The sequence below is a fragment of the Rattus rattus genome, chromosome 4 (genome assembly GCF_011064425.1).
Source record: "Rattus rattus isolate New Zealand chromosome 4, Rrattus_CSIRO_v1, whole genome shotgun sequence".
NCBI classification, from domain to species: Eukaryota; Metazoa; Chordata; class Mammalia; order Rodentia; family Muridae; genus Rattus; species Rattus rattus.
The window spans coordinates 157260918-157274057 of NC_046157.1; the positions used below are offsets into that span (position 1 = coordinate 157260918).

The window sequence follows — 13140 nt, forward strand, 5'->3', positions numbered from 1 at the left end:
TACATATTTGTTTAGTTATAGTAATATATATTTAGAAGATACTTGATGTTCCCTTACCTCTGATGGCTTCGTGGCACATTTTCCTTTTCCGGAACACTCTATGTCATTTGAGTGGCCGTCCCCAGGCACACAGGTGCTAGCCTTCACCACAAGTGTTAAACGCAAAGCCACAATGGACTTAGCAACAGAATCATTCACAAAACCTAAAAGAAAACAGGACATCAGGAAATTTAAGAATGCTTGTCTAACATACTTTCTGCAAGACTAGAATTTTGTCCAGATAGAATTCAGCTGAAGGTCAGAATCACATAATAATATGAAGGGATAAATAAGGAACACAGCTTCTGTCCATTCAGACCTCAGGTCTGTAAGGTGCAACAGTTCCTTCCAAGCATCATGGGAAATTGCCAAGAAGAGAAGCATCAGGCACATCCATCATTACCTTGTTTCACCCCTGCTCTTGTCCTGTGAGAGACACTTTGTCTAACAGACAGTCCATCCCTGTGCTTCATCTTCACCCACAGAGAAAATGCATGTATTGCTCAATGCTTCCTCCTCCTGGTCTTCTAGAGAGTCAAAAGTTCTGGAAATTTCTGAAGGCCCCTCTGTGTATCAGCCCACCCTAGTGGGTGTCACATTGGGTAACTCACATCTGCCTCTTACTCTAGCTCCAAGAGCTCTGACACTTTCTTCTGTGCTTTCTCCTCTCTCCCTCTCTCTCTCTCTCTCTCTCTCTCTCTCTCTCTCTCTCTCTCTCTCTCTCTCTCTCTCTTTCTCTCCTCCCTCCCTCTCTCTCTCTCTGTCACACACACACACACACACACACGCACGCACGCACGCACGCACGCACTCACACACATGAAGAGAGCTTTTGGATGGATAGATAGATAGATAGATAGATAGATAGATAGATAGATAGATATAGATATAGATACAGATATCATTAAATATATGTAAAGAAACCAAGGAAAAGGTTAATTCTTTTCTGTATAAGCCCTCTATTCATTTCACAGCCATGTGTAATATAATTTTCATGTAATGGAATTTTAAAATTTAGGTTCGCTATTATGCTTCAGGTACTACAAGTTCATGCAGGCTTTGACAGGTGAGCCACCTGTACACATTGTTACAGAATGGTTTCATGGCTGTTGTCCACAAACTCTCTTAACAATCTGGTCCCCTCACTGTCCCAAGGCACAGGGATGCACACTGACTTGCATTTCTTTTTCTCCTAAGTACACTACAGTCAAATAAGAAACTGGGTGAGAAACAGAATGCACTGGGTCTGCCTCGCCTGTACAGAAGCCAGCATCCTCTCCTTAATGATGGTCACTTAAGAACATAGATGAGAAATTAGCAACCTTCCAATTTAGACTTCCGCACACCCCAGGGGTGCAGTGTATTATTCCGAAGGCTCATTACCACAGATTTGTTCAAAGTGTTTCTTGACATGCCGGGTTCACTTTCCATTCTTTTAAATGCTAAGTGGAGGGCAGTCACAGAGTAAAACATGAAGCAGGCCTTGAATTAGGGGAATGAAAGGAGTTATGAGGTGCCACAGTTCTCAGAGTCCCTGATGGCACAAGTGGGTTGTCAGGAATGTTGATGAGGCCCTCGGCTCTCAGGACTAAGCTATCCCTCACAGCTGTGAGGAATTAGTTTCTGGGCTGCACTCCTGTATTTCCTGAGCATTTGAGCAAGTCTCATTGACACTATACCAGCTCCCCAGATGCCCTACAGGATTAGGGTGATGACTGTCCCTTTCCAAAGACATTGTGTCAACTTGGTGTCTCAGTGGAAAACAGAAACCGGTTTCTAGTGTAGAGTGGTGTTTTAGTCCATTGGGAGTGGATGGCTTTCTTCTTAGCATTTCCTATTGAACCTCCATTGTACACAGGCTTGAGGAAGAAAGGAAGGATGACTTGTTCCCTGGAGCCTCTGTTCTACACAGAAACATCCTGCTCGACCTAACTCTGCAAACACTATTGCCACTCTCCCTTGCTGCCAATGCTCCTCCTTCTTCCACTTTGAAAACCACTGGGATCCAGCTCCAATCTCACCTCACTTGGAGGCTTTTCCTCAATACTCCAGCCCATTCTGAGTTGGCTGGGTCTACCCATGCTCAACTTTACAACACACTCCAGTCCCTGACTATTTAGTCATAGATGGCTCCTTCTTACCACCTTTACTGACCTCATGGTAGGAAAGAACAAGCCTTGTAGAAGGGATGGGTAACAGGTTACGACATGGGTACATAGAGACAAAGCAGCAAAGACAGGGCCCACAAAAGAGTTCCGAATGTCTTGTAAAATATGTACTATGCCCACTTGGGGGGTATATACAGGTGCATGCTGTGTGCAGTCATGTGTATGCATGTCCACGAGGAGGCTGATAACAACGTCAGGGTTGTTCCTCAGATGCTGTCAACCATTATTTTAAGGCAATGTCTCTCAATTGCCTGGAACACACCATGTAGGCAAAGCTGGTTGACCAGCAAGCCGCAGGAATCCAGCTGTTCCCTCCTCCTCACCTCTGGGATTGATAGCACATATCACCACACCCAACTTTTATTGTATGGATTCCATAGTCAAAGTCATGTGCTTACAGAGCAAGCACTTCACCAACTGAGCCATCACACCAGCCCATGATCTAGTCAAACTCTGAAGAACAGTGAATGCAAAAATACTAGGTTATTATCCACTTATGATTACCCTGGGTCACAAAGGGTGACTGAGAAACACTGAGATCTTATCCCAAGTGACATTTTTACACATAAAATAATTGAGACAAAATATGGTATCATTCATTATTTAAAACATTTTCATGTCTTTGCTTTGTTCTCACATTCAATACTTTTAACTTTTAAAAATCTGCATCATCTGTTCAGTAAGCATTCAGACCACATAATGTTCTACAATTGTACAGCACAGGCTTTCTTCCAAAGACTATATTTTAAAATTCCATTCAACTAGTAAATTCACTTTAGCCAGCAATAATTTAGACCAGTGCAGTTGAAAGTACATGAGGTGTAACTTTCTATATAATTTGCTTCCGGTTCCTCACTGAGCATGGACAGAATCCACTTCTACAAGTGAGGCAGCCAAGTGGACTAAAAGAACAAAGACAAGTCACCCTTGCTTTCTGTCACCCTAAACTTTTCAGTCAAAAGTAGTGGTTCTGTAACTAACGTTGACACTAGTAGCTTCAGCCAGATCTTGTAGTACAAGGCTGTAATCTTGGTTACTCAAAAGGCTGTAGGACGATCACAACATCAAGGCCAGACTGGGCAATTTAGTAAGACTTTATTTCAAATACAATGTAGAAAGAGAGTACAGCTCTGTGGTAAAAGACCTGTCTAGCATTCATAGGATAGGTCCAATTCTCAGAAATGAAGAAAGAAGCTTCAAAATCTTGCAGAACATTCTCCAAACTATGTTATTTACAGACCCCAATATGCATGACAAAGAATCTGTGATTTGCACTAGGATCCTGGCAGACATGTTTTTTTGAAAAAGATTCCTGGGAGCTAAAGAGATGGCTCAGTGGTTAAGAGCACTTGCTGCTCTTTGGAGAGGACCTGAGTTCAGTTCTCAGCACCCATATTTCACAGCTCCCCACTGCCTGAATTTCCAGTGTCAAGGAATCTAAGGCCCCCTCCAGACCCATGAGTACCTGCACTCATATATGCACATTCTCTCACTCAGACACTCACATAAATGTATAATTAAAAAAGAAAAAGATTAGCCAGGTGGTGGTGGCTTGCACCTTTAATCCTAGCACTTGGGAGTCAGAGGCATGTGGATCTCTAAATTTAAAGCCACCTCTACAGAGTTCCAGGACAGCCAGGGGTACTCAAAGGAACCCTGTTTCTGTATAACAAAAACAAAACAAAAAGCTAAGTACTCAAGAAGAAAGGAAAGAAGGAGGAGGGAGGAGGGAGGAGGGAGGGAGGGAGGGAGGGAGGGAGGGAGGGAAGGAAGGAAGGAAAGAAGGAAGGAAGGAAAGAAGGAAGGAAGGAAGGAAGATTCCTCAACTAAATTCAGGCATGTGCTTCCAGTTAAGAATCTGACAGTAAAACTAATCTAAGTCATAAGGTCATTGACATGACAATCATTTAGAATGAGAGGCGTTCATGTGAGCCTCCCAGAGTATATTTTATTTACATGTTTTTGGAATCCAAGCAACTGATGTTTGCTCTCATGCTCACTATAGATGTCTGAACTTCTTAGTGCAACTCAGTAAGAACTCTGTGCTCACTGTATATGCTTAATCAGACCATGAGTATTGGGGCTTACAGGCATTACTAAACTATTAATGAAGCTTTACCTGCCCCAATTAAATGGAAGAATGAGCTGCAAACCAGCAAGCTAACTCTCCCCAGGCTCGGCCCACCTGAGGACTGCACTGCCTATGGTATCATCTTTAATTATTGAAAACTCATCTTTTAAGCAAACAGCTTCCTCTGCTGCCCATACTTCTGAATTTGCCTGGTGTGTGTGGAAAGAAAACACTTCTGTTTTAAATTTGCACTAGAGGCATTGCTTTAAACAAACTTTGCAATTTGGCGGCTGAGAGAGGGGCCACGGGAGATAGCTCTGTTAGTAAAGTGCTAGATGTACAAGCATACAGACCTAAGTTCAGATCACATTTTAAAAACACAGGGGACAGGAGAGAAGCCAGGTATGGAGACTGCCAGTAAACCCCACAATGGAGAGGAGATATGAGATGATCACAGGGCTTGCTGGCCAGCCAGTCTAGCCAAAGCAGTGAATTCTAGAGTCAGTGAAAGATTGTCTCAAAAAAATAAGAGCAATTGGGATTGGAGAGATGGCATGGGGGTTGAGAGCAATGGCCGCTCTTGCAGAAGACCTAAGTTTGATTCCCAACACTCACAAGGAGGCTTACAACCATCTGCATCTAGTCTCAGAGCATCCGTGCCCTCTTCTGGCTCTATAGGCACCACATGCACATATTACATAGACATATATACACACAAAACAGTTATACACATAAAATAAAATGGAAAATCATGAGAGTAATTGAGGAGGACAACCTATGTCAACCTCCAGTCTCCACACATACATGCACATGCACACATTACATACATGTGTATGAACAAATAGATACACATGTATGAATGCACATACATGAACACATTGCCACATAAATGTGCTTACACACGGACTCAAACACACGCACATATACTCACACAAAGCACAAATAGTCTTCTCAAACTACTTTGCATGCACCTTGATACCTGGGGCTGCCTATTAAGTTCTGTAGCTTCTTAAACTGAGTCACTGGAATAAATCACTCATGTGCAAGGCCCTGTGCATGGGTGATGAGAACAGTGGCCAGTTGCTCCTTCCAGGTAGGAATGTAAATTCACTAAGCTTTGGCACCTCCCTTTGACCATGGAAATGCCTACAAAAACCCAGAGTGAGAGCAGTATTGTCCAATGTTTCCATCAAACAACAGCTAAGTCAGAGCTAAAGAGCCCTTGAGAAACTCCACATACCCAGGGCAGGAACTGGGCCCTTACAAAAGCAGCAGGAAGGACCTGAAATAAAACAAAATTCACTCCAAATAAGGAGGCTCTTTGGGGTTGGGATCATTTGAAAGCTGATAGAAGCCAGTATGTCCCTTTCACAGACAGACACTCTTAGCATACTTAGAACACATGGCACTAATTTTCCTTTTTTGGTGATATGAAATCAACATATTATGAAATAAAGTACCCAGGTGGGGTGGAGGGAGACATATCTACATTAAAAATCCTACATGGCTGAAAGACTTATTAGATCCTCAATGATGTAAAGAATTGGTATGTTGCAACCTGAGCTATTGTTAACTCCAAAATAGCTGTTTATTGTCCACTTGTGTGTTTTTACCTAATATCTTTGTAGCTTACATTAGGTAAATCCTTTGGGAATGTACAAACAGAGCCCTAGCTTCCAACAACTCAAAGGCTGTGAATGTCATTAGACAGGATCTATGATCTCTAGCAAAGATTCCCCTTGCTCTGTCATAACCTACCCACTGTGCTTTCCACTGATGTATTTGAAATGCACCTTGATTTATACTATCCTTTGTCCTGTTGCTATAAAAATTTCATGGAACTGTTACCATGTTGGAACATGATACCTGGGGTAACTTGAGTCTGTGTTCCTAATCCGTGGTCACTCCAGAATAAACTACCTGTCCTCTCCTTAGAGATGAGGGCTGTGTTCTTCCACTGATGATATATAATGCAATTCCTAATGTAGGCTGGCTCAGAGAGGCTTGTCTCCAAAGCCAGAACCCTAAAAGCCAGGAGTGAGACACAAGTTGCAAATAGGTAGGAGCTGTGGAGCTGGCCTCTGTCCACACAGGATTTTCTGGGGTCTGTTTGAACACTCTGGAACTTGAGCTACACTGGAATCTAAGAAGGTCCTCTACTGCAGCCTGAGAGAAACGAAAAGCAAGAGAGAAAGATAGGACATAATTGTTCATGAAAGAAAAAACAGGAGGAGGTAGGTTAAGAAAAGGGAAGCTAACCCAAGTCTCTCCTGTAGATCAGACAAAGGCATGAGGGGAAGAAGACCTCACACCTGCTATAAATACTTTAGTTATCTGGTAGACAGGAGGAGCAAGTAAGTGCATCAGGACTTCCCCTTTAAATATAGTAAATTTGAAATGCTTTTATTTTTAAATATATGAATATTCATACATTATTGTACATGAAGAAATCACAAAGAATAAACAGCCTGAAAATATATCTGACCAAATTTTTATATTTTCTCTTTTTAAAATTTTATTTTTTAAGTCAAGCATGATGACACATGCCTTTAATCCCAGCACTCGGGAGGCAGAGGCAGGCAGGTCTCTGTGATTTTGAGGCCAGCCTGATCTACAGAGTGAGTTCCAGGACAGCCAAGGGTATACAGAGAAACTTCGCCTCAAAAAAACCAATATATAGATAGATAGATAGGTAGGTAGGTAGATAGATAGATAGAGAGATAGAGAGATAGAGAGATAGAGAGATAGAGAGATAGAGAGATAGATAGATAGATAGACAGACAGACAGATAGATTTGATAAAAAAGTAATCTTTTACTATACTATTTGAGAACTTCATAAATGGTACAATGCATTTTCATCATATCCATTCCTCCCCCAACCCTCCAATTCCTCCAATGTCCTCCCTCACATGCACCTCTCATGTGCTCTTCTCTTATAATCAAACACACACACACACACACACACACACACACACACACTATTAGAGTCCGATTAGAGTTGCCCACATGTACATGGATGTCAGGCTGGCCACATGGTCCTAGGCAACCTCTCATCCCTGAAGTACTGATGAGATCCCCAATGGGGCAGTCAAAACTGATGGTCAGACACATGCATGGGTATAGTTGGGAATCTGAGGGCTTACATAAATGTGATGGTTTGTCTACGATTGGCCCAGGGAATATCAGTATCAGAAAATGTGGCCTTGACAAAGTAAGTGTGGCCTTGTTGGAGAAAATGTGCCACTGTAGCCGTGGGCATTAGGACCCTCATCCTAGCTCCATGGAAGTCAGTCTTCTCCAAAGTTTGCCTTTGGAACAAGATGTAGAACTCTGAGATCCTCCTGTACCATGCCTGCTTGAATGCTGCTGTGCTCCTGCTCCAATGATAATGGACTGAACCTCTGAACCTGTAATCCAGTCCCAATGAAATGTCCTTACAAGAGTTGCCTTGGTCATGGTGTCTGTTCACAGCAGTAAAATTCTAACTAAGACAAAAAACTTAGAGCCATCTGAACACAAACAGCAACAAATGTATAAGAACAAAGTACACTGTAAAAAAGAGAAAAGAAAAAGAATGGAACTCCACACCAAGAGCAGAAATGCAGTATCTGTTAAATAAACTATGTTGTTTATTTACTTGTTTTGTGTTTTGTTTCTTTGCTTATTAAGACAGGGTCTCTGTTGGGGATTGAGCTCAGTGGTAGAGCACTTGCCTAGCAAGCGGAAGGCCCTGGGTTCGGTCCTCAGCTCCAGAACAACAACAACAAAAAAAAGACAGGGTCTCTATGTAATCCTGGCTGTCTTGGAGTTTACCATACACAAGACTGACTTCAAACTCAGATCCTCCTGCCTCTACCTCCCATGTGCTGGGACTAAAGGCATGTGCCACTACACCAACCTGTAAACTGAGTTCACAACAATACCAGATCATAATCATGCTAAATAAGAAATCCCTGTGAGATGTTTTCAATTGCAGAATTGGTGAGAAAAGTCAAGATTTCTATTTCTTTTTTCTTATTTTATTTTTTTTAGTGGAATGATGATTTGAATTTTGGTCTGCTAGATAATTTGTTTTTGCACTTTGAGTTTTTGAGACAGAGCCTCATATGTACTACCCAGCCTCTCCTTGAATTCACAGCAGTCCTCCTGCCTCAGCTCTTGAGTACCGGAACTGCAGGTGTGAGTCACCATGCCCCATAGTGAGAGTTCTTAGGAAGCATAGAGAACTACAGGAGGTTTGGACTTTATATTGTAGAAAGAAGCAATGGTCTGGGGGGGGCAGGGTGGGTGTCTCACTGAGGGGTGGGTCTCATGTGCTCTGCTGAGCTCAACTTGCTCTTTAGTGCCTGGATACATGGGGGAAGGGGAGGATTTGAAGGAAAACAGATGTTGATTGGCTCCCTTCAATCCGGTATATGGCTGTATGATTTCCCTAGTGAGGTCAAAGGCTATCCAGGGATCTGTTAACACCCTCAAGTACTAGCTAGGATGGCAAATAAAATTTGGGCTTCCCCATCCCCCACCTCCATTTTTTCCTCTCCTTTTTCCCCATCCTCCCAACACAATGCGCACAGTCTGCTCTTGCTGCTGCCTAGGGGTGCTCATTAACACTGTAAGAAAGTGTTCTCCAATCATTAGAGGGCCTCTTGCCACAGCCCCCCCTTGGTGCAAATGAGAAGGGAAGGAGGGCCCAGCCATTAGCCTCAGAATGCAGTGGTCAAGCATCAATTAAAGTGCAGGGAATGGCTGGCTTCAGGCCATTAGCTGTTTATTTTACTGCCTTCTCTAAGGCTAATGCTAAAGAGTCTTAAATGGACTTTGTAGTTAACACCTCATTGGGATTAATAGCAAAGGGGATTTGCACATCTCACTCCAGTCATTTGGTCCAAGATCATTTTCCTTCCTCTTAAAGGGAGACCGTACTTGGAAAATAAAAATCCCAACCATAAACTCTTGAGCTGTGGGTGCTCGAAATAGATCGCGCCAAGTTTGCCTGTTAAGATTTGGAGTCATTTGGCACAAGCCTAAAACCTATAAATACTGTTCTGAACTTAGGAAGCCTCAAAAATGGAGGTTTTCAATAGCAGCTTCCAGCTGCAGACCTAGGGCTCTGGTATGAACTCGGATCCTGGGAAAGCCAGCTCATGATGACCATGTCTTGTTCCATAGACACAGGGTAGAATGGCATAACCATGTCAGTCTATTAAGAAGGCAGGCTGGGCTTAGCACAGAGCATAACAAGTAAGAAAGGATTCTGTCTGCATCCCTGACTCAAGACTTGGAGACTAGGCCACAAAACCAAAAAAATAAATAAATAAATACAATCTTTTGACAGTTTAGGGCCTGGAGCAAAGAGTTTACTTTTGGGTATAAGCTCCAGGCAAGATCAAGTTCAGGGATAACAAAACAAGACTACCTCTAATACCCCTGGACCACAGGAATTCAGCAGTTCTTCAGTCCCATTTTATGTAGAATGAAATCTAAACCAGGAGGTAAACTGGCAGGAGGTACTGGATAACCTCTTATCTAATATCCTCCTGTAAGAGTCTGAAAATCACTGAAGGAAGACCTCAGGCTCAGATAGTGTGCAAAGACAAAGAAAGTTTATTCTGCAGAAACAACCACCATGCAGGGGTCAACCACTCTTTAAAATGGCGACCCCAGACAAAGGCACACAGGTCTTTTTATAGGGAACTAGAGGACCTCTCTAGGAGGATTAGGTAATCTCTAATATGATTGGCAGGAACCAAAGTTATAACTTTATAACATTAGTATTACTTTGATTGGCTACAATGTTAGTTCTCCTATATTTAGAGAATGGGCTAGGTCATCTAAAATGTCATTGGTGGGTGCTGGGGATATCACAGGGATCGGCTTCTGATTGGCTTGTGGAAAGTGGTCAGTGGTCTGCTTCCTATGTCATGGATGTTTAACTACAGGACTGCCCAGCACAGATGACCCATCTTAGGATAAGGTATTTCCCATTCTTGTGGTTATTCCCAGGCTGTTCTTCGGGAGTGGGTTTTATGATCTTTTTTTCTGGATTTTATGGTCTATCTCTGGAGCTGGTGCCTTATGACCTTCTTTTTGAAATCAGACCTGGTCCTTAAGCTGAGACAAATGGGGTTTATGTTGTTCACCCCATGTGCTACACAACTGTATCACAGCCAGGAAAGAATCTGGCAGCCATCTTTTTATCTCCTCTGTACAAAATTTTTAGTCAGTTTGCCCGAACAGATCTGATTTTCTGAGTAAGATCTAGCCCAGTGGTTCTCAACCTTTCTAATGCTGTGATCCTTTAATACAATTCCCCATGTTGTGGTGATCTCAACTATAAAATTATTTTCATTGCTACTTCATAATGGTAATTTTGCTACTTGTATGCTACAGATATAATACTGTTATATCTGATCTGTGAACACCATAAAAGGGTCATTTGACCCCCAAAGGAGTCATAGCCACAGGTTGAGAACTGCTGATCTAGCCACATCTGCTTCCTGATTTAGGGGACGCAACAGTACATTTCAACTTTCTTGTTCTTCTTAAATCACCAAATGGGTCACACACACCTAACCAAATGACTATGGAAATTGGATATTATCATTTTGCTTTAAGGTAAAAATAGATAATGTAAAGACATTCTAGGAAAAAAAATACAGTCAATTTGCTAACAGCTGAATGCAGTTTTATTCTCAACACATACTGCTGCCATATACTGCAAAGTTACCAACACCACCATCCCACTCAATCACCATCCTCTAACCTACAGAGAACACTAAAAATGCAATGTCTAAGAATATGCTTTAAAAGTCAACAAAAACGTATAGATGGAGAGTTCTTCCTAAGTTAGAATGCAACTTTGTGCTAGCCGCAAATGCTGTATTTTTGCTCAATTTATTTTCAGGAAAGTACCCATACTATAATACTCCTTTTCCTAAGGCTGGTATTGGGCAGCAGTCTCTGAATTGAAATACTCTCTCTTGTACCATTCTACCACATTAGCCATCTGATTAGCTACACCCTCATATGAACAAAATGCTAATCCCATCCCACTCTCTCTTTCTATTCTTTGTTATATACAAAACTGGGTGGTTATCAGAGTGGCTCACCTTCTACTGGAAGAAGAGAGAGAACTTAAGATAGCATGTGTGCCTTAGACTCCTTTCTGAAATAGAAATAACAACAGTACCTACTCCTGGATAGTTGTTTGGACAGGAGGTCTTATTATGAGCAAATATTTTAATTCAGCACAAATAGATAAGGGCTTTATGACTCATCACTGCTATCATTACCATCATAACACCACCGTCATCATTACCTCCATCATCATCATCATGACCATCATCAACAGTAACATGAACAAACAATATCCATATAAAATGAGGTGGTCATACACGGACTCCTGGAGAAACTAATACTGGCTGTTAACTTTGAAATAAGAGAAACTGATCTCTCTGAAAAGTTCTAGGCACCAGGCAAGCTAGTGTGTGGTGAAAGCCATCTCTTGGCTCATCAATGGCCATCTTCTCACTATGTCCTCTCATGGAAGAAGAGGTAAGGCATTGCTGGGTGACAAATGTATATAAACATTAATTGCATTTATTAGGACTCCACCCTCACAACCTAATCACCACCCCCAAAGCCCTTGCTTTCTGATGATTCAGTTAGAAATTGGGTTTTGACATATGAATTTAAGAGTCCTGAGGAGAAGACTCCAATAAAGTATATTCACCTTAGAAAAAAGCAGTGGCAGGACACAAGCAAGAAAGCCACTGAGATATTCCCTTAACTAGGTCCTTCCAGTCAAAACTTTGAAATGAGATTTTTAAAATTATTTTTACCCTTTAAATTTCTATCTAGAATTTAAAGATAATGTACAAATCAAAGAATAATTTATATTCATGTTGTGTAACACTTTTCTGAAAGTTAAAGTGGTCTGTCCTAGAGAGAGGATAATCAAGACTCAGGAAAAAAAACTCACAAGTTCCAGGAAGTTCCTGAAACTTACAAGAATCACAAAGCTACTCCTTGGAGTTATATGAGTAGAAAGGAAATGCTCAGGAGAGGAACTGGCCAAGCTACCTATAAGACTGTAAGACATGAAGTCTTCCAGGGATGCAGACTTCAGAAGTCATTGGCCATTCTGAAGGTAAGTTTTTAATGATGCAGCTGCCTTTGAATCATTATCATCCATTTCCCTATAAGTAGCCCTAATAAACTCACTGGTCCATTAACCTAGAGTTAGGTAGAATAATTCCCTTCAAGTGTTTATATGAATAAACAAAGCATAACTACAACTTATAGGATAGCATAGTATTAAGAAGTTTGTATGAAGGATAGCAAGCAATCTATATAAGAAAGATAAACTAAAAGTCATAATGTTATAAAATCATAAAATGTTATAACTAAATTATAAAATCCTTGCTTGAAGCAAAATTTACAATGAAGCTTATCAAATCTATGTCCCTGTCTCTGGCACTAAATCATCTCCATTTAAGCATGTGAATAATCACCGTTTCTCATTGTACATGAAAAACACATCGGAATTGAACATCTTTTTAAAATGCCAGTCCTAAGAACTCATTAGGGGAACATGGAAATCAATTTGTATTTTCCTTTGAAATTTTCTTTGGCTCACACAAAATGTACAATTGAAATTCTTTGTGTATGTAATCTATTTTTCAATGTCTGTTTGATCACTCTCTTATAATCAGTCAGAATTATATATCGTTTAATCCTCCATTCAAGCGATCTGAACTCATCAAATCCTAGTAAGTCACTTGTTAAATCACTGTAGCACTCATATACAACAGCCACCATGTCCAGTTAATGAATGCTTCTCCATTAATAGTGTTACTGTG

At 41.3% G+C, this 13140-nt stretch overlaps 1 protein-coding gene across 1 annotated transcript in view; it reads right to left on the reverse strand.

Annotated features, from left to right (window-relative positions):
* Window positions 1-13140, reverse strand: part of Dner (delta/notch like EGF repeat containing) — a 279772-nt gene that overhangs the window by 138840 nt on the left and 127792 nt on the right. Inside the window, exon 5 of the mRNA XM_032901487.1 lies at window positions 58-203. Coding sequence (XP_032757378.1) covers window positions 58-203 — 146 coding nt within the window. The remainder of the gene's footprint in view (window positions 1-57; window positions 204-13140) is intronic.